The sequence below is a fragment of the Physella acuta genome, unplaced genomic scaffold, assembly GCF_028476545.2.
Source record: "Physella acuta isolate Inbredline_101_S28 unplaced genomic scaffold, ASM2847654v3 ptg000949l, whole genome shotgun sequence".
NCBI classification, from domain to species: Eukaryota; Metazoa; Mollusca; class Gastropoda; family Physidae; genus Physella; species Physella acuta.
Genome location: NW_026732466.1, coordinates 111,803 through 135,205, shown reverse-complemented (window position 1 = coordinate 135,205; position 23,403 = coordinate 111,803). Strand labels below are relative to the sequence as shown.

Genomic DNA, 23,403 nt, shown 5'->3' with positions numbered 1-23,403 from the left:
TTCTAAGTGTCATCTTAAACTAATCTTGACCCGCCTCACGGCTCCCGGTAATAATACAAAAAGAGTGTGGTCAATGGTATTAAAAAAGTAAAAAAAAAAATTATATAAAAAAATGTAATAAATAAATAAATATATATATATAAATTAAAATTAAAAAAACAAATCTAAAAAAAATAAATAAAAAATAAACGAACAAAACAACATCAATGGCATCCAAAATATGTCGGAAAAAAACGATAAATTCCCATACATTAGTTTTGCGGGAGAAATGATCACCGGTGCCAAATTAAGCGTGGTAGACTCACTTTCAGCTAATTAGTTTGTTTATTTACCACTAGAGAGTGGATACAAAATCAGGGGCGGAACTACAGTGCCGCCAGACCCCGCAATGCGGGGGGGGCCCGGGCCGTTTAGGGGCCCGCAGCCGACCATAATCAGTTATTTTTTACAGTTAAAAAAAAACTTGCATTTTTGACTTGATGGTTGTTTTGTAAAAAGAATACTATAGGTGTGGTTTCATTATCTTTATTCTATAGATACCATCCCGAGTCCTCTTTCTCCTACAATCAAACACACGTTGTTGTCGGTAAAATTCTTTTGAAAACAAATGAATCGCGTGAAAGATACGCAAACGTTCAAACCACTTACATGACTTATTTCCCTTTTTTTAATAGTCGAATATGTGTGCTCTCAAGCACCTTTTAATAGATTTGCACTAAACAAATTAAAAAAGCAATTACTTCTCTTAATTATTTAAAAAAAAATACATAATAAAGAATGACAAAGCATAAACAGGAAATGTATTTAAAACTAATAATATAAATACGAAAAAACATGAAAATAAACATAACGTGAGAACCCATTGTACATACAAAGCTTTTATGCTTCATTTTTCTTTGACCGACTGACTAACAGTTACAGGAATTTCTTCCAGGCATCTCAAAACATTTTAACCGCACCCCCCAACGAAATGAAATTTATATAGAAAATATATACTTCTACCAGTGTCCACCCCCCCCCCCCCCACCGAAGAAAGTCTGCCGCCCCCCCCCCCGGAGAAAAAAAGTCTGGAAGAAACACTGACAGGAAGCATTATAGCAAACATATAATTTATAAAAATAGAGATTTTCAAAATAGACTAATAAGCACTCACAAAAATGACGCGTTGTTGTAACTTGGTTTAAATTTTTAAAAAGTAAGTATTTTTAATTTTTTTTTAAAAACTCGAACAAGCCCGAAAAGAGTACTCTATATTGGCATTTTCGTTTATATATATATATATATATATATATATATATATATATATATATATATATATATATATATATATATATATATATATATATATATATATATATATATATGGGGCCCAAAAAATTTATTTGCGGGGTGGCCCTTTTTTTCTAGTTCCGCCACTGTACAAAATGTACTTTATAAAATAGACATTACAACTTATTCTGTACTTTTAGCATTATACAAACGAGATTTAGTCACTTAAAAACGATTGAGTTATTGCGGCTCAATTAGGGCTTTGGCTAGAATTAGGTCAAACAACCAATGTAAACAGCTGTAAACAATGAATAAATTATACGGATAAAAATAGGTCATGCCATGGGAAATGTATTCCTACTCTCAGCAGACGGTTTCGTTAATCTATAAAATCCCCCCCCCCCCCCCCCACCGCTTCCACCCCAAGGCGAGAATAAATCTTTTCCTCTATCAGCAGGAAAAAAAAATAATACCAAGACAGCAATTTTAAATAGGACACGGGAGCTAAAAATACCCTACTGTTAAAGGGACACCACTAATGGCGTGTGAAGCAGGGAGATAAATTGTCCCAAACTGAAATGGCCAGAGGTTAATGTTGGTAGTTAAAACGAGATACATTATTTAGTCACAACGATTGATTTATTACCAATTGTGAATCTTTACATCTCATTTACTTTAGCCGGCTTTTCGCATTTTTATTCACATTTCATTTTATTTCAACACCGACCTCGGTATAGCCAGTAATGCTGCACAGACTACTTTCTCTATCGACCTCCTTATAGCCGGAAATGTTACACTAACTACATTGTATCGACCTCCGTATAGCCGGAAATGCAGCACAGGCTACTTTCTCTATCGACCTCCGAATAGCCAACAAGGCTGCACTCACTACATTCTCGCCTGCTCATAAAATTTGGATGGAGATTTTGTTGTCATTTTGCTGGTCCACTGGTCTTGTATCCAAGTTTCTTGTCTCCGTTGTTGGGTTGATCATTTATCGGTTCAATGACTTTGTTTTATTTTTAGTAATGAAATAGAATTGTTGAGTGTGAGACAGGCTAATGACATAAAGGGCAATAATAGACATACAATAAACACAAATTGACATCTTTTCCATTCTGATTTTTAAAAAAAAAACGGCTAAAGATATAACACAAACTATTGACACATACAATAAAATACAAACTGCCACTCTTTTTATTCTGAAAAAAAAAACGGCTAAAGCCATAACACATAACAATAGACACATACAATAAACACAAAATGACCTCCGATCTACATTGAATTGAACAAAAAAAAAAACACTTTTAAATTAATACACTGTTTGTTCAAAGTTAAGAATTCCCTCTCATGTAAAAGAAAAGCAAATCAGTCTTTGTGGAGGGTCAATACTCACCATATAAACCAAGTTAAGGTTAACGTTTTCTGAAATCTCTTCTTCTTCTTCATCTTTCTTAGTTATTTAAGTTTATCTAGCTCTAGTAGGTACCTGACTGATAAAGAATAAATGAATTCTCTGTATGCCAACGTAACAAAAACTGACAAAATCTACTCCAACTGTCATGTCTTCCAGTGTTTGTTTATAATGACATATATTATACACGCGACTCGTTAATTTTTACTTTTAACCTTATCTGTTGAAAGGTAAATCTAAGCTCCATTCACACATTTTACAATAATGTTCACATTTTCCGCACCTCGGGAAAATAAGTTTTGCATCAAGTAGCGAGGAGTGTGCGCAGAAAAACAGGAAGTCGCTGGCATTAATCTCTCGGCGTCGTGGCTCTTCTCATGCAAATATTGGGTTTGGGAGACTGCTAGGCGACATTGGGGGTCGGGGAAGGGGGGTCGGGGGAGGGGGGTCGGGGGAGAGGATCTGCAAGATGGCAACTTGTAGACATGAATGGTGTGTTCAGCTAAATCACTAGCTAATGATTTTAACAATCTGAAGCTTCGGCTAGATCTCAAGCTACAGATTTTAACAGTGTGAAGTTTTAGCTAAGTTTCTTGCTAAGTATTTTAACAATGTGAAGTTTCAGCTAAATCTCTAGCTAAGTATTTTAATAATATGAAGTTTCAGCAAAATTTTTAGCTAAGGATTCTAACAATGTGAAGTTTCAGCTAAATTTCTAGCTAAGTATTTTAATAATACGAAATTTTAGCTAAATCCCTAGCTATGTATTTTTTTTAATAATGAGGTGGTTCAGTTACTGTTTTATCTGTGGTTTTTACCAACAGAGAGTTACCCCTCGAGCCTCAGCTATTGTTTCTCCTGCTGAGTTACATCTGATTCTCTGGTTATGGATTACCCCGTCGTTAATTAACGAACATTAATTAGGTAAAAACCCAGTTCCAAGGGATGCTTGTTAGTTCTGTCCCCTGGAGGAGTGTACATACGTCATCGTGTCCTAGTGAGTTATTTCCCCTGGTCAATTTGCAAAGGGACTTAAATAACAGAGTATTTAGCACACTAAACCAAAGCAGTATCCATTACTTTTTGTTTTTGACAACAATTAAATCCTAAATTACGACAACAAAGAAAATCTACATTTAATAAATGGATGTTAAATAATGTAATATGTTGATTCAACACATATGCCTAATACGTTAATTAAATTTACTTGTTAATAACAACTTTAATAATTAATAAAAAAAATAGATTTTCATTTGTATTGTTTCGATATTTAACTCTGTTTTGTCTTTAATATTTATGGAGTCACGTCATAGAGTTATTTTAATGTAGAGTTGAACTTATAGAAGATTTCTAAAAGGAGGAAGTGGGGAAACATTCAAAAGGGGGAAACATTATTTATTACTCTACGATAGGGGTCTCCAAACTTTTCAGCCAGAGGGCCGCATTAACTATCAAATATCAGTTCGGGGGCCAGAGTTTCTTTGAGGCATCTCTTCAGGGTCGTGCCCCCCTCCCCACCAAGAACGCCTACCGCCCCTCCCCCCAACGAAATATAATTTCCACGGTTGCTCTCAAATGGTTCTTCTCGTATTTCATTCTTGAAAATGTTTGTTCACACAGGTATGTTGTTTGAAAATTTGAAAGGTACTTTGATGCAAAAGTGTTAATGTTAGGAAAGTCTTCCTTGTGCAAAAACCTATGCAAACCCATCCGCCGTTCTTTGAACGTGTCTCTAAGGAAGTCATTTTCTTGCAATTCAATGACCTCCAGCTGCGGTTCATCTTTGCAACTGGCCACATTTGCTTCAAATGGCCTCTGAAACAGTCTCACTTCTTCTGCCTTTGAATCGAAATCAGAAAACCGCTACTGAAACTGCAGCTGGAGGTCTTTAATGATCTCGTATGTAAATGACGTGGGGAACTCAGTGGTTGCTTCAGCCTTAAAGACCTTGCACTGCTGAAAGTGCGTTAAGTTGTTAGCCTGTACTTGTTCCAAAAACATGACAAGTTTGTATCTAAAGGAATTTAGGTGGGTGTATAGATCAGAAACTAGATTTCACTCTCTTGCCGTTTTAGGTTCAGAAAATTTAAATAAATAGCTATGTTTGCAGCAGAGGCCAATTTCTATACCCACTCTGAGACATTAATGGCTGTGACATGCCTTTACTATCAGGAAGTCACCTAATTCTTTTCTTAAATACTCTGCTAAGAATTTTCTCGCAAAATTAGCAATCTTACTGATGTGAAATATGTTAAATCTTGCGATTTTGTGTTTGTCTCTGAACTATCTATGGTCATACATTATACGTAGGGAAGCCAGCTCTTGTGTTATGTTCAGGTCTTCATCCACACCTCTAATGAACACAAGAAGTTGAGAGGTGGAACAGCTGCCCAGCGACTCATCCATTGCAATTGAAAAATGGCGAACTTGGTTGAATTTTTCGCTATTTGAGTCATGAAGTTTTCACTAATGTCTGCAACACGGTGGGCAACGGTAGTTGCACCCAAAGCTATATTTTCAAATTGTTTTGAATTTTCTGTGCAAAGCTCCTCAGCCACCTCCAACAAACATTTATTCAGTGGACAAAAAGATCGTCGCGGGCCGGATAAAATGACCTCTAGGGCCGCATCCGGCCCGCTGGCCGTAGTTTGAAGACCCCTGCTCTACGATAATTTTTTAGACATACGCAGTTTCGAACACGTTAAATAATTACAGTATAAAACAAAAAAACATACTGTACTCAAACGAACTTGGAAATAACAACCCACAAACATATAACAAAATAAAATCTACCTGTAAACACTCCAAACGATAAACATCAACACAGAACCTCTGTATAAATAAAGTACCATTATATATTTATGAGCTTGCAATGAAATCTGCCTGTAAAGTACATCATCAGAGCTCTTTTCAAATTATGTTTAGCAAAATAAACGCCAGCATTGATTTTAAGCTCAAAACATACTCCATGATATTATAGATAAATATTCAGAAAACTAAAGAAAAAATCGTTAAATTTTATAAAAACAATTTTTTTAGATAATTTAATTGTCATTACAGTTTGAAATGGCAACACATTTCGCAATTTTAATTTTTTTTAAATACATCCGTCCCCACTGCATTAAACCATTAGTGTTCATGCAGTTTATTAATTGAGTCCCATGTTATGATTTTTTTTTACTTTAATGGAACAGACGTATAAAAAGCAGATAATTATAGTGTTGAATTGTAGGATTTCTAATTACGACCGTGCTAATTAATATTTTTAAAGATAGCTTGGTCTTGCACAAATTGCGCTTGTTAAAACCAGCAAAAATTAATAGAGTTGGGTTAGTCTTGCAATTTTATATGCCCTTTGTTTCACTAGCTTTGTGTGATCATGCCCCATTCTGCCCCAACAGTCTGCCCAATTATGCCCCAACAATCTGCCCCAACAATCTACCCCAATAGTAATGCCCTATACTGCCCCCACAGTCTGCCCCATTCAGCTCTATCAATGTGCCCCAATAATCTGTCCTATTCTGCCCCAAAAATCTGCCTCATTCTGCTCTATCAATCTACACCATAATCTGCCCAATTATGCCACAACAATCTGCCCCATTCTGCCCGCAAAATCTGCCCCATCCTGCTCCAATAATCATTCCCTATTCTGCCCCAATAATCTGCCCTATTCTGCCACAAAAATCTGCCTCATCCAGCTCTATCAATCTGCCCCATTCTGCCCCAACAATATGCCCCAACAATCTGCCACATTCAGCTGTATCAACCTGCCCCATCCTGCCCTAACAATCTGCCCCACTTCTCGCATCCTCACAACCAGAATGTAAACAATCACACCCCATCAATGACCTCGATCTGGCTGTCACCGTTCTATTTTTAGTCTATCGAGATGAAATCATGTGACGAAAGTTCTCTCCTGTCAACTTAGTTTGCCAGTCGTCACGAATATTGTGGAAAATCACACATCTTCTGTCTAGAGATCTCTAGAGAAATTAAACGAAGAAGTTGTAGCTCGAAATATATAATTAAGCTTCACTGGATACATAAACAACATGTGGATGAAATTAAATTATAGCCCTATTGTACGTATGTTACCGACACGTATAAGTTAAAAATACTTTGCTACAAGATATGAACCGTGGGTAAGAAATAGGTTTATACACTACAGTGTAGGAAGAATCGTGCGTGTCTGTGATCATGGTGTGTTTGTGTGTGGGTCTGTGTGTGTTTAAGTCTGTGTGTATCAGCTTGAAAATGAGTGGGTGTTTGTGAAGGGATCTTTGTATCTTTGTTTTTCTTTGTTGTAACTGTGCTTTTCTTGAGCGTGTATGTATCTCTATCCGACGGTGTGCGTGTCTGTATGTGCGTTTCATCGTATGTGCATGTAGAATTGTGCGTGCTTGTTTGTGTGACCATGCTTAAGTGTGTATACGTGTGTGTTTACGTATGTATACTTGTGTTTTTATGTGTATGCGTGTGTATTTACGTGTGTATGTGTGTGTGTTTACGTGTGTATGCGTGTGTGTTTACGTATGCATATGTGTGTGTTAACGTGTGTATGCTTATATGTTTACGCATGTTAGCGTGCGTATCGGCAAGAATAGACCAACGCCCGGAACCCCTGACGTCATGGACTTGTAGCTCTCGGCTCTAATTAAGCACAAACCTTGATTATCAGGACCACACCGGAAGTGATCCACTTTCACAGAGAAATAATCCATTGCACCTTGTTGTCCTGATTCTTTAATTGGCGCTTGCTGCACGCAATACACACGCAGATAAAATTAAACAAAAAAAATTCCTTCAGAATTTTTTTGAGGTTTAATTTATTTAAACTGGACGATATCACACTGATTGCGAAAACCCACAAAAATCAGATTTAAAAAAATATGCTGTGAGCCTTAGCAAATATTTATAATTTCGTTTATTGAAAAAAAAACCTTTCTTTATAATTTTATTTCATGCCATGGGTTGAAGAAAAAAAAAGAATCAATTACAAGCAAATGTTAATCAACCCTGATGAAGATACTTTGACTCAACTTTCTGCAGGTGAAAATAAGGGAAGTAATAAATAATTATAGATGTAAAAATTATAGTTTAAGCCGTGATATTTTTCGCAAAACATTTAGGAAAGGACTTAAATCTCGTGATTCTCTAAAAATGACTTACCAATAACAGCATTTATTGGCAAACATGGGCAGTAGCGTAGCCAAGATCGTCTCATGGGGGGGGGGGGTCAATTTTTTACCCGGGGACAAATTTACGATTTGCACCCCCCCCCCTCAAACTTTCGATTTACACCCCCCCCCATACTTTATATATATATACTGAGGGGTCTATTGGGGGAGGGGGGATTATGACCCCCCCTAACCCTCACCCCTGCCTACGCCACTGAACATGGGGAGATGGAACCAAGCTTTTAATTTATTTTGGCTAATAATATCCACACAATTCTAGTTATTTAAGATTTTGTGTTTTCAAAAATTCCAAGCAAAAACCCCGTCTGCTTAGCACTTTTCTCCTCAAACCAATATTGTCGAGGTGCTAATGCCGCATTAGTTCTGGTGTTGCACGATTACAGCATAATCGTTCTACACCCCTCGTTGTTGACATTACGTGAAAATATCACATCAGTCGGGAAGCTCACATAACCAGAGTTTCTTCAAGGCATATCTTCACGGGGTGGGGGGAGGGTGGGGGGGGTGCGGTGGTGCCCCCCCCCCCCCCAAAGAAAAACTACCGCCCCTCCCGAACGAAATGGAATTTATATAGATAAGATATGCTTTTACTAGTGTCCACACCCTACCTCCCCCCCCCCGGAATTAGTCCGCCCTTTCCCCCCTCGACCTCGAAAATATTACGTGCCCCCCCCACCCCCCCCCACGAAGAAAAAAAGCCTGGAAGAAACACTGCACATATCCCCCCCCCTCTATTCCACACCATACGTCAGTGAGCTCACATGACCCCCCCCCCACTTCAAACCTCGCCGTACATCAGTGACGTCATCAGAAGATCCCCCCCCCCCCTCTTCCACTATATGTCAATGACCCCCCCCCCCCCTCGTAAATACTGCGGGCCTCCGATGACCCAGCGATGACCTCTGCCCATGAACAGAGAAAAGGGGAGAGAATCGGTTTCCCCTGTCTTGTGCCGGGTACCATGGCCGAGAGGGTTCCAGAGATTTGACGACACATAGAACTAGTCCGATTTATCCTCATGCTGTCGGCGCTGATTTAATGATGATTGACAAAAAAATGTAACAGTTTTAACAACGTGATGTCTTTACACCCTTGAAAAAAACTAAGTCTAAAAATAAAACGTCTGGGAAAAGAACACATGCTGGAATTTGAACAAAAAGTTTATTTGAAACTCTGGAAATAAAAAAAAAATATTTTAATGAATTGAACTAGCCAGAAGACATTTTGTAATAAGCCGACAGCGGTGGATTCAATTTTGAATAAAGATGGAGATAAATTTATTTGAACACTAGTGTAGTTGAAGAGGTGGAGCTGTCTGAGTTTAGAGTTTAGTTGTCTGGTTCGAGTATGAAGAGGTCATTCTAAAATGACGTCATCACACATAAGAAGAAGGAAAGATAAAGTTCGTTGTAGCGTAAACCCGATTTTTACAAGCTTTTATTTAACTCACTTCCTCTGTCTGTCGTCAGTCTGTCTAGATCGAAACGCCCGAGCGAAATTGCAGGCACTTCTAACTGACAGATACGGTTCGTAATTAGTACGTGGGTCAAGACATGAAGACAATGCACCGTGACATTAAATTTGACTTAATTGAAGGCCTAGTTAATTTTTTATGAATTAATTACAATTTTTTTATAGTAATATTCGTTGTAGAGTCAGGTGTTTGGAGAGTTGGCGTGTGTTAAACAAATGGGATGTAGAATTAAGGTAAAAATTATGCCGGGTCTTGAACTTTGTCACTTGAAGGGGTGGGGGAGATCTGATTCCTATTATGATGAATGGAGGCTGGGTAAGGAGTAAGATTTGTTTAGAAATGTTGCTAAAATGCTGATTTCTTAAATATGATATAGCTATTGCAGTAAACATTTAACTTACTCTTACAAAGAGGTGAACTTAGATATGATGCATGCATCTAGTTGATCTCTACAACCCTACACTTTGGAATATATAAATATAAATATATATATATATATATACCCCTTATAGTGTTGCAAGTCACATTTAACAGACGACTCTTCGAGTCGGTAACGAATGTCGTTGGCTTACTAAAAATTACATCTTTTATTCGGTTTAACATGTTTGCGATGTATATATATATATATATATATATATATATATATATATATATATATATATATATATATATATAGAGAGAGAGAGAGAGAGAGAGAGAGAGAGAGAGAGAGAGAGAGAGAGAGAGAGAGAGAGAGAGAGAGAGAGAGAAAAAAAATGGAGAGTCTGTTTGACTGTTTTTTGTTGTTTTTAAAGCATTATTTGCGAAAAAGCTAAATGCCAGATTTTTCTCACGCCCCTCTGACGTAGGAATGTGTGGTTTGGAATAAATTACGTTTCGCCTTTCTGTACAGTTTCATGTTTAGGCCTATTTTTAGGGGCACTGATCAAATTCCATCTGACCCGGGGTCACGTCCACATAATGCCACACAAAAATGTAATCTATTGTCGATTAAATGTCGATTGTTACGAAACACTAGCTATGTGATTGTTTTTGTTTATTTTTCTTTATGACGTCACATGTTACAAAAAATGTTCCGTTCTCTTTTAATACATTGACGTCATAATAGCATGAACTTCAGCCACGACATGCTCGACAATAACGCAGCTAGGTGGTTATTCTGATTTAACTCGGAGCTTGGGAAATGAAAGCGGAGTGGTTTTTTTTTGTTTGTTGTTGTTGGTTTTTTTTTGGGGGGGGGGGGGGGGTAGGGGTATGAATGCTACAAGGATTTTTTGTTGTAGAACATATTTTTTGTGTTAGTCTGGTACGTGTTTAAAAAAAAAAACGACTTACATGTACATTTATTTTTTAAAAGGTGTGAGCTAGTTATAGAATCAGTTGGTGTTGTCAAAGTGTGAGGGGTATCTTGTCCTTGTATTGATCTTATATATATATATATATATATATATATATATATATATATATATATATATATATATATATATATATATATGTGTGTGTGTATGTTTGGTTCGAAGGTTCGAAATTGTGCTTTCTGTTGCCTTGGGTTATCGTTAGCTGTGTCATAAACAGAAGAAGACTTCCAGATGTTAAATAAAGGTTTATGATCCATAGCGTGTGACGTCATGTGATGAAACTTCTAACTGTTGATATTTTGTTTAATAGCAGTGGCCCTGAAACAAAATACACCAACTCACCGTATATGTGTGGCTAGTATGAATTAAAAATATTACGCTTTGTTACATATTTTGACACGTAATTTATGTTAAAACACTCAAAACATTGGTATTAAAACATAATTTGAATTTGCGATGTAATTTAAATCAACCCGAACGCTTAATCCTTTCTCATGCCGTTATAAAATTAATTAAACTCTACTTCACTTTCCCTTAGGAAACTTAATCTACCATTTCAATATTAAAAATGTATGACTGATATTTGAACACTATAAAAAATAAATAAATGGGAGTGAACTCTATCTACTCCAAATATATCCTGATGTTCCCGATAAATCCCAGACGTGCATCAGCAGTGCTGTCCCTTTTTTTGTAGACAGTTAGTTGACTTGATCGTTTCACCTGTCGAAAATTTCCCGTTTCCTGACGGAGAAGGAAGTGAACTATACAGGCAGTATAAGCGGGCGTCTATTTTTGCTGCACGGTTTATATTCGCGCTGATCAACACAGCGCATCGTTACGTCCCGCTGTTAATTACCATGCAGAAATGTTAATGTGTATCGTGTTACGGCGATGACGTCAATTTCCGACGACGACTTTCTAAGGGGAAAACCCAGAAACGGCATCGCATGCGGAGTAGGACAAAGGTTAATAAAAATGGGGAAACCTGATGTTTTTCTTTCATTTTGATCTTCGAATTTGTTTTTTTTTTCTCTTTTTGGTGAACTTTAACGTTGCAGTTTTGATTTTCTTAAGATGGCATTTGACATTGATTTTTTGCTTTATTTAATAATTGAGCTTGGAATGGAAAAACAGATGATAAATTTGTAAAAATTGTTTAAAAAAAAATTAATCCTAATTAACTGTACACATATTTTAGGGGACATATTCATCTTCCGTATTATTATCAGCACAAAAAAAATGGTTTTTACATCAGACAACCTTGCAACGACTTGTAGTTTATATTTTTCAAGCATACTAGTCTTTGTTATTAAAACTGCGTAGTAAAAAAAAATAGTTTCCGATGTTTTTGAAAATGTGTTTTTTTTTTAAAATAAAATTAATATACATTCGCTATTAACACACGTTAATATCTGAGGTATAGGATTGGAAGTTTCAATCTTCTTTTCACTTTTGTGCCCAAGACAGATGGTGTCGCCACACAAAATTCTTTATACCTTTGCCGGTCCCTAACAGTTTTTTTTTTGGCCTAATATAACCATGCTTTTATCCGTCGTTTTTCTGCTGTGCGCCTCCACGTTCCTAAGGTCTTCATTGTTTTCTTTTTCCTTGAGACGCCCAGTTAAGAAGGGACTTGGCGTGGTCCAGTGGCGTAGCCAGGATCGTCTCAAGGGGGGGGGGGGTCCAATTTTTACCCGGGGACAAACTTTCGATTTGCACCCCACACCCCCCCCCCCCCCGTCAAACTTTCGATTTGCACCCCCCCTCAAACTTTCGATTTGCACCCCCCTCCTCAAACTTTCGATTTGCACACCCCCTCTTACTTTTTATATATATACCGAGGGGTCTATGGAGGGGGGGGGGGGGGGGTTATGACCCCCCCTAAACCCCCCCCCTGCCTACGCCACTGGCGTGGTCTAGTTTTAACGCGCTTGCTTGCTAACCTGATAGTTTCGAGCTCGGTTCTTATGTCAACAAAGTTGGTCGTCCTTAAACTAGGCTGCCCGATGCCGACTACATCAGATGCTGTGTGCGATGTACCGGGATATGAAGCTAAAACCTAATGGAATCCAGCAAGTCACTATGGATGACTCCATCGGTGCAAGTTAAGCCCGTTGTTATGTCTACCTCACAAGACTATTGTCTTGGCCAGCTATACACGCCTAAAACGAAATAATATTTTAATCATTATGCTAATTACCAGCGTAGTTGGGTTCATTAGTCATTGGCCACACTGCTTTCGTGCTACTAAAAGAACGCCATGATTAAAAATAAAATCCTGAATTTGGTAAAATAAACTGAATTTAAAAATGTCCTTTGAATAAATGATATTTTTTATTCAAGCTTTTTCTAAAATATCCCTGTGTAATAATAATTAGATAATTAATATTGTAGTGTAACGACATTTTAAAGCTTCTTCAACCTTTTTTTTTCGTCAGTAATTTTGTTATCTTCGATATTATAACGTTGTTATAACGTGTTCAACAGACGTTAACTCTTTATATTTTTTAATGATTTATAATTTTTATAATTTTGTTTTTGGTATTTCATCATTGCTTTATTTTTCTCCATGTTTTTTGTACTTCTTTCTTTCTATTTCAAAACCTTGGTTGGTTTTTATTAATCATAATTATTTTTTTGCTATGATAAAAACTTGCTTGATTCTTTTTACTGTAACATTTAATATAACTTTATAAATAGTTCAATGCACAAGAATACATCAGTGCAGCTTTAGTGATTCTGTCTCTAGTTTTATCTTCGACTTAGCTGTACTCAGAAAATATCAGATCAAGATATTATTTTCTCGGTATTGTTATTATAATTAGCGAACGGGATAGCTTCAGTGATATAGCAATAATGAAAAGGGATATAGCAAATGCAAGGGTAGGGACAGTTTTATATTTAGGATAGATGAACATGAGAATAAGCTTTGGTAATAGCCTGATAACAGATATAATAGCGTTATGTAAATGCAGTCGTATTCTGGTTTTGTTATAGGGCTTGTAAGTAGGTCACAACTTCTCGTTCTTGTACTTGACAGCTAATAGATTTCGATACCGTAGACTTGAAAGCCCTATAGATTCAATCAATACAATGCAACAAACGTAATAATCATAAGCTTTGTTTGTTTTCTGAGTTAGAGATTCCCCTACGGTTCACGCCTTGTTCCAGAACAGGCAGCTAGAATGTTCTGTCTTCTAACACTTCTACCTCACTTCGCTTCCTGGCTTGATAAAATATTCACCCCCTCCGTCACGAAAGTAATAAGTCATATATCAGGACATGTTGATATACGCTTAGCTGTATAACAAATTAGTATTGAATAAGGGTAGTACACATCAACTAACTAGTACCCTACCTGTTACGATCAGTAGTACTTTGTGAAATTACATTCCAAAATTAGGTCTTTGATTGGCTTAAGATAAGGAGAAAAATGTTACTGGTGAAGATCTATGATCGACTTCTACATTTTCAGATTATTTCAATTATCGCATTTAAATACATTTCTTTGGTTTCTGGTCAGTATGTTAAAAGTGGGTGGTGGATGGATTAGAGAGGATATTCGGCTAATTAGCACGTCTTTTTTAGATACAGTCTCACGGTGAACCTAATATTAGACTCACTAAGTCTCTTAAAAAGCTTTTATAATTTAAAAAAATATATAAAAATGTAGTTACCAAAACTTACTAAATTTATTGCTACAGAAGGTACTGTATAAAGACGTGTGTTTAGCTAATGACGTCGATCAAATCAGGAAGTGTTGTGTAGGGAGTCGTCCAAAAATGACGTTAAATAATTTCATTTGATGGTTAACCCTACTCGAAATCACAACCCCCTCTTCCTACACCTGAATAACGTAAAAAGGTCCGATTCATGTACATCAAACATAATTTAATGACAATTAACGTTTTAATTGGTAAAAAAAAAAGAAATTACGTAACATACGCGTAATAAAGCGGGCACAACAATCAGACCACTCCCACCTTTGTACGTAGTTGTATGACGTCAATTATGGACGACCCCTAAGAAACGGTGAATGGAAACCTCCTCAATAAAACAAAACCTATTCCAGTGCAAGGCGGTCACGTGAAACACACTGTTTACATTTAACTGGCTCTCTTGGTGAATACTAAATCACACGATTTGTCAATGGCTTAAGTAGACGGTAACACAAAAAAAATCTCACGTGAGAGCCGCGACGCACTGGATTGGTTACTATAAATAAAACCCCTTTTCGTTTTAAACTTGTTTTATTTTTTCCATATTTTTTTCTGCTTGGGTTGTTTGCTTCCCGTGTCACGTGACAATTTTAAACAGACGACGCACGGTGACCAGGCAGGAGACGGTCAACGGCTTGCACACGCTGCCCTACCTCAACAGGTATACATTTTTATTGCCAGAAGTTAGGTAATAATTTTTGTTACCGGAAGTTAGGTAACGATTTTTGTTAAAGGAAGTGGGGTAACAATTGTTATAACCAGAAGTTAGGTGACAATTTTTATTACATGTAGTTAGGTAACAATTTTTGTTACCGGAAGTTAAGTAACGATTTTTATTACTTGAAATTAGGTAACAATTTTTGTTAACGGAAGTCAGGCAATGATTATTATTATTATTTGAAGTTAGGGTAACACCTTTTATTACCGGAAGTAACTTAACGCCTTTTATTACCGAAAGTTTGGTAACAATTGTTATAACCGGAAGTTAGGTAACAATGTTTATTACAGGAAGTTAGGATAACAGCTTTTATTACCAGAAGCTAAGATAACCCTTTTTTGTTACGGGAAGTTAGAAAACATTTTTTATTACCAGAAGTTAGTTAACAACTTTTATTACCGAAAGAAAGTTAACAACTTTTATTACTTGAAGTTAGGAAACACCTTTTATTAACGGAAGTAAGTTAACACCTTTTATTACAGGAAGTTAGGTAATAAATTTTACTTACCGGAAATTAAGGTAACACTTTTTATGACCTAAAATTTAGGTAACAATGTTTATTGCCGGAAGTTAGGTAACCACTTTTATTACCTGAAATTAAGGTAACAATTTTTTTAATACGGGAAGATAGTGTGCCATTCTTTTGTTACCGGAAGCTAGGGTAACAAAGTTTCTTACAGGTTGTGATGGATGATATTATATTAAAAGAAGTAAAGGTACCACATTTAGTAGAATTAAGTAGTCTTACCGGAAGTAAGGTTCACAACTTTAATTTCATACCAGGATGGTGGTATACATTATTACTTAAAGATTGTTTACAATTTAAGAGAAGTAAAGTATTTAGTTATATTATTGGGATTAGGATACATTAAAAACAATATTGCTGCAATTCTTGTTTAAAAGAAAACAATTCCTTTTTCTTAGATTATACCTCACATGTTAAAACAAAACACAGAGAATTGTATATAGAAAATGAAACATTTCATTGTTTTTTTTTATTTAAAGTAGGCTTGTTTTTTTTAAATTTTATTTCACGTAGACCTGTAGTGTTTTTTTTTAGTACAAATATTTGTTTTATCTGCCCAGCACTTAGTTTTTCTAATTTAATAAAAAAAAATGCGATTAAAATTTTCGAAAACAGCTTAAAATGATTTTGTTAAATTACTTTTCTGACAACAGTAATAATGTTAGACATTATTTAAAAAATAAAATTGCTTTTTTAATAATGAAAATGCAGTGCTTATACAAAGATCTAATGTTTTAAATAATTAAGACGATTTTTGTAGATGATTTTCAAGATTTCATTTTCGTTTAGTTTTTCAACGACAATCCTAATCAACACTCTATTTATTAGAAAAATAATCTAAAAAGCTGTATTAATAATTTAATGGATTTTAAATTTTTATTAGGAAAATAAAAGTATAATGTTTTTATAATTCTTTATTGAAATAATTTTCTTCCATGAGTAAACTCAAATATTAAGCTTGACCTGCCTGTCCTGACTTGATATTGTAACACTATCAATAGTTACTAAACACAAAGTTATGCACGTTACACTATCAATAGTTACTAAACACAAAGTTATGCACGTTACACTATCAATAGTTACTAAACACAAAGTTATGCACGTTACACAATTAATAGTAACTAAACACAAAGTTATGCACCATTGTATAATCACGTATGTTTGTTAGTACTTTTGTTGTATTACTATTATATTGAAATGCACTGCTTCAAATGTTTCACAAACTTATTCACTTTTACAATTTATATATTTTAATCTACATAATTTTCTAGCTTGTAAAACTAGTGCACCTTTTTTCTTAATAAAAACTAACGGTCAGATAGTTAATATTTGTCTTGATTAATTGACTATATTTTTGCTAATAATTGTAAACTTTGTCCTCAATCCTCAAACCATTTGACAATAACAATGACTATTCCTTTTACTCAGGCACTGTATTTTAGATCAAAGCCATTTATATACTAAAAAAAGATATATATATATATATATATATATATATATATATATATATATATATATATATATATATATATATATATATATATATATACAAGCAAAACAATATTGTGATGGCCGAAATCTTGTCCACGTTGTCCAGAGACAAGTTGGACTAAGTCGCTTAAGTTTTAACACATGTCAACATTTTTCACTGTAAGTTATCTGTTAAGAAAAGAAAGTAAAATAAGTTTGTAAATTACTGTTTACTTTTTTATCAACTCGTAGGAAAGCTCTTATTTCCTTCTTTAAATGAATCGTTTAATCCAATGAACCATTTATAGCGATGAGCCATATTTGGGAATTCGAATCAAGAAGCGAATTTTACTCTCAAAGTGGATTCAGTAATTCACTTAACTTAGATCAGCTGAAGTTATTAACGTAAATTGTAGAGTAAATACAGTGTTCAATAGCCCATCATTATGTACATAATCTGTTTGGACTAGTCAGTATAAGACTAGAGCTGACACCTTAGATATTAGTCTCAATAGATGTAGCGAGGTCGTATTCCGTGTCTTTTAGTCTTATGTAATTAATTTGGCTTTTTGAGCACGCCATACAATTTTCTGTCTATAAAAGATGGTGATTTTAATTTTTGTAGTTGCCCAGAAATGGCATTATTTAGTAGGCCTACTGGCTTAGTTGTGTAGATAAAATTGTTTTCTCGATATAGCGCCAGTCTGTCCTTCTACATAGTGCTAAACATTCCAATGTTTGTATGGCTTTCTACACTTGCTTGAGTGTTTAAAAAAAATAAATGATCATAATAATGATAATAATATCAAGCAAATTAACACAGTATTAGATTTGATAGCGATTTAGTACTAACAAGCTAAATAGTGTGTTGAACAAATAATATTTTAGATGTAGCAAACAAAATATTGTAGTTGGTTGTTTTAGAACAATAATGATTTTGCTCTAACATACTTTAGTGTTTAATGTTTGACTATCTTATAAATGTAGGCTGCCCGTGTTATGTAGCATTAGCCAAACTATGTTTTTTTATTTCTAGCAATAATATGCCATTTAGACATCATAACTTAAGTCTCACTCAATCTGTTGTCTTAGTCTCACTTTTTTCTGTAGTAGTCTCACTAAAGTCACTTGACCGTTTTATTCTCGTAGGTCCAACTTTATCTTAATTTCAAGGGGCATGTAATTTATTTTATACTGCTCTTTATTTTTTTTTCCCAAAACATTTACAAACATGTTAATAGCCCTTTCTTAATAGAATTTTGTTGAAAGTACAAATACATGTACTTTTATACCCCTCCAGTCTGCCAGCACCCCCCCCCTCCATCTCCCCCCTCTCCTCAAGAGTAGAACAGGTTTAATGATTTGATTTGCTTGGCTTGCAGCAGTGATCGAGACAATAGTCTAAGGGTGACAAGCAAGATAGCAGAGTTAGTGTTACTGACAGGGGAGACAATCAACATCACCGACGCTTCGCAGGATCCGAGGATTGAGCACGAGGTAGGATTGAGTTACCGACCTTGTTTGCCCCTAGTAGCGATTGTTTTATTTTTATCTTAGTTTCAGAGAGAGTCATGAGAACTCATACAATATAATGTCTTAATGAGCAGAATGATTAAGAATTTGATTCCGTTTTATTTAACCATCATAATCTTGACTGTTGCAATATTTTATCTACTAATTATATAATATTATTAAATAATTGGGAGTAATTGTAATTTCATCGTAATTATTTGGGTAAATAAAAAAAAAAGGTAACAGTTTTGAGACATTCTATTACTTTCACACAGTAAAGTAAAGCTGGGTATAACGCTGACTAAATACTATTCGTTCAACTGCCGAGGTCACAGAAACAGGTGAACTCAACTTCACTTGCCCCATAGACCATCAGGTTTGAAAGGAAATTTTAGAAAACAAGTCGCTAAGTGGTCTGGTTGCCGAGATATGGACCAAAAACTGTATTTGTTCGAGTTTGTTTTTGGCTTTTCCGGGAAATCCAGGAAGGAATTCCGGGAATGTTTTTGGCCCACAATCATCCTCGGAACTTGCTTAATATATTTGCTTTTAAAACTAGTCCTCGATATTGCTTCGTTGAGGAGGAGATACGACTTAAAGCTAAGGACACACATCCATCCAGAAATGACGAGTTAATAATCGCAATTGTCCGTATGGAAATTGCGCTAAAAAGTACAGTCCGAACTTGATGTTCCATGTAACAGTATAAGTAGAGTTCACCTGTTTATGTGATATTGGCATATAGGTAATGTTTGGTTAACTCTATGCCCAACCGTCTTTATTTCTCCTAACGTAAGTCAGGTACCCATTACAGCTGAGTGAACTCTACCCAAGATTCGTAACTGAAACTTTCGGGTTCGCAGTCGTATGCTCTACCACTCGACTAAGCCGTCTCCATTACTTATTTGTAACATAGTAACTTACCCTTTTGTATTCTAAAAACGGAAATCTAAAATTTACATGGGCTCTATACATGAGCGACCAGACTTACTGTAACTGCTGGTTCAAAGGTGTTCCTAATTTAGTCTTTTCAAACAAACAATTGTGTACAGTTTTTATAAATCATGTCTAGCAAGCATTTAGCAAACAATAGAGTGATCTCTCATACACAAATGTTGCCTCAAAGATATTATAACAAATACAGTTTACGAAAACATAGTAACGAAAATGTTTCTATTCAGATATTCTACTTGCTACTTAATTTGTCGGACGGCAGTAACACATACAATTGTTACTGATTCAGGCATAACTTCTATAAATAACTCAATTACCCCCCCCCCCCCCACACCCCATTCGCAACTAATGCTAAATACATGTTACAATTGAGTGTTCGGTAACTTCTACAGTCTTGACTAACTAGTAACTCGAGCACAGGATGGTTGCTGCCCTTTATTCATATCTGCCTAACGTATTTCGTATAACTTATTCAGAATCTAATATAAAATTGACATTGGGTTAATTATTTAATTAACTGAACTTAGGACTGACAGCTATTTTAAGATTGTTTTTTTTTGTTTCTTTAAGAATATTTTAAGATAACAAATGTCAGCTTTTAGATAACATTTTTACAGCTTTTAAATTCAAAAAATTTAAAAGAAAAATTCTTTGGCCACAATGGCCAGCTTAGCAATTTTTAACCGAACAATCTTCTCGCTGTTGATGATAAATTGTTAACATTTGGCTGATTGTCCTCACAAATGTTCATGCTAAGTTTAATGTTTTTTTTATGGCAATATTTAATGCGCTTTAGATAGTGTAGAAATTATTGAACTAATCATCATTAAAATATTTAAGTATACTATTTTTAACATGTAATATAATTTGACGTCTTGTCGTTGGACTAAAATTGGTATTATTTTTTAAAGATTGAACTCAATAGTTTGGTACTTTTAATCGGGTGACTAAGGGAAATCACTCGCGCTTCCCTGTTTCCAATTTGTATTATTATTCCCCCTTGGGCGCTTACATACTGATAAAACCTACATTAGATTTACCCCGTGAATTCTATTTTTATAGAACAAAACCTAGATGTGGGATTTAGCTAGAAAATGTATAACTAAGTTTATGACAACTGTTGCGAATGTTTGAACGCCGGATTAAAATCCATGTTACATATACATGTATGTTCTTGTCTCAACGTAATGTTCTATCCTCGAAGAAGAGTCGTTGACTTAACGACATATTATCAACGGCGTTGACAGGAGTTTGTTAATTATAATGGATTTTTTTCTAACTTTATGTGTGCTAACTTTGGCATACTTATAGAGCTCAACTAACTTTAATTTATTGTACCTGAATAATAACACATATGTGTATTTTAATTATCATTATTTTAATTATTCCCCATTTCATGATGTTTTGCATTTGGCTCTCCAGGATGAAACAGTCAAAGGTATTCGAACAAGATCGGTGCTCTGTAAACCTGTGAGAAACCGACATTTTCAGACCATAGGTAAGGAACAAATCCAGCATAAACATGTCAAGTATACAGCTTAAACTCAACATCTCCTACATGCAAACTGTAACGTTTTTATACTTAAAAGAACCTTGTAATTCTATTTTATGTTAATATATTATTTGGTTAGGGATCGCGTTTTACTAGTTGCAGTGACCTGCGCTGGAAGCTAGTTCGTGAAGAAATTATCATTTTGTTGGAAAATTGTTAACAAAGTTCATAAAAACTATTCGGATGATTTTATATACAGATGTCTGATGTCTTCCATAAAATAGGTGTGTTGGGTTGTTAGCAGTATTGTAATCTTGACTAACTTTAAGATTAGAAATTAGGGTAGGCGTATGGTAGGACCAGGGTTGGGGTTAAGGACAGTGTTAGCATTGACATTAGCCAGTGATGTGTGTATTTAGTTAAATACCAGTAACCTAACACCCTTTTTTAAAGAAGTTTCCATTATCGGACACCAGTATAAAATTTCCACCAACTCTTCTATACAGCATTATATTACACCCTCTAATCAACCAAAAATCGTACTAAAAGATTGACGTCTTATTTTTATTAACTGTATCCAAAAAGTCGATTTCATTTTTTATTTGGCTCAATAACGATCAATGCGGCAACTCTGAACATTTTTGTCTCGGCCACGAATACAGTAAGACCCGGGCTACGATCGGTCATTTCACACGTGACCAGAGCAGGAAATGTACCCCGGTGCCCTTACCTACAGCATAAGGGTTAGGGTGCACTTATTCGACGCTTGGTGCGCATGTAGATTGTAAACAACAAAAGCACATTCTAAACATTTTTCCTTCCTTTCACGTGTTACTGAGTCCCAATCTGTTTCCCATAACCAATAAGCAACACGAAAACATTCTCCCCCCATCTAAAGCTATGTATTGATTTTTCTATCGGTGAATTGATTGATTAAATGGCGTGTTTATCGCTATTTCGTTAAGTGAATATTTCTTTTTTTTTCTTTCTCCACCTCACTCTTTTGACGTTGGCAGCCATCTTTCTTTTTTAACGACATTGTCTTTACTGTGACGGGATGTGCGTCATAGCTATCGATTGTTGATTGGCTGATAGTTACATTTTAGCTTAAACATCAGTTTCTCGTTTACCCAAATACCCTGATTATAGATTTTTGTTGCGCGAAATAGTCTATGTATTGAAATACTAAGAGGACACATTTGATTTTCCCCAAAACTGGAACTTTTATACACTATAACACATTAGTAAAGTGAAGCGATTTTGCTCATTTTAGATCTTGCGATCCATTGGATAGTTGAAGTAGAGTTTACATGATTCTTGACCAGGCATACTCAGAAGCCTTACTTTTCATAACGCGAGTCAGTACGCATTATAGCGTGGACGTTCTACGGACAAGAACCTGTGATTCGAACTCGAGACTTTCGGGTTATATGTCGGATGCCATTCTATCCGACTTCAAATATAATTCATATGATCGTATACATAGACTTATATTTGTCTAAATGTATTGATCGTGTTACTGCAACTCGCATTTCGTCTAAATTTTAGCGCATTTTAAACACATTTATAATTCAATAGCTTTTGAATATTACGTTATTAAGAATTATTTTTTAAATTGATATTTTTAGGAGGATGTGTAGAATCTAAACCTAAGCCGATAAAACAAGTTAATAAAAAGTCTAGTGGCAATTTAAGCGCAATTTCCTTAATCAACATGCGTCAAGTAGACGTTACCTCTCACTAGCGACTGCCTGAGCCGGTGTGCTTGGTTTGGAACTTCACCGCTTCGCTTCTTCTAGTAGGCCTACACGATGCTCAGTTTAAAATATCATCGTTACCTCTCACTAGCGACTGCCTGAGCCGGTGTGCTTGGTTTGGAACTTCACCGCTTCGCTTCTTCTAGTAGGCCTACACGATGCTCAGTTTAAAATATCATCCTAGGCCTACAAGATGCTCAGTTTAAATAATTTAAAAAAATTTTGTGACCGAACGAAAGGTTATTTTTGAAAACTTTCTTCGGCAATATTGGTCTAAATTATGGCAGGAATCGATTGGTAAATGTTTCAAGTCGCTAATTGGTCTGGTTCAGGGGCGTAGCGAGGGGGGGGGGGGGGGGCGGGGGTGCGGACCGCACCGGGTGACACCATTTAGGGAGGTGACACCAAGGCAAAAAATAGCAAAATATATAGAGAAAAAGTTGAAGGGGGTGGGGGGTGCAAATCGTAAGTTTGAGGGGGGGGGGTGCAAATCGAAAACTTGAGGGGGGGGGTGCAAATTTAAAATTTGAAAGTTTGTC

General features: G+C 35.6%; 1 protein-coding gene across 1 annotated transcript in view; it reads left to right on the top strand.

Moving 5' to 3' along the window:
- Positions 1-23,403, top strand: part of LOC131953763 (dual 3',5'-cyclic-AMP and -GMP phosphodiesterase 11A) — a 121,221-nt gene that overhangs the window by 80,006 nt on the left and 17,812 nt on the right. The window contains exons 8-9 of the mRNA XM_059317121.1: positions 18,532-18,646; positions 21,038-21,113. Of these exons, the coding sequence (XP_059173104.1) occupies positions 18,532-18,646; positions 21,038-21,113 (191 nt within the window). The remainder of the gene's footprint in view (positions 1-18,531; positions 18,647-21,037; positions 21,114-23,403) is intronic.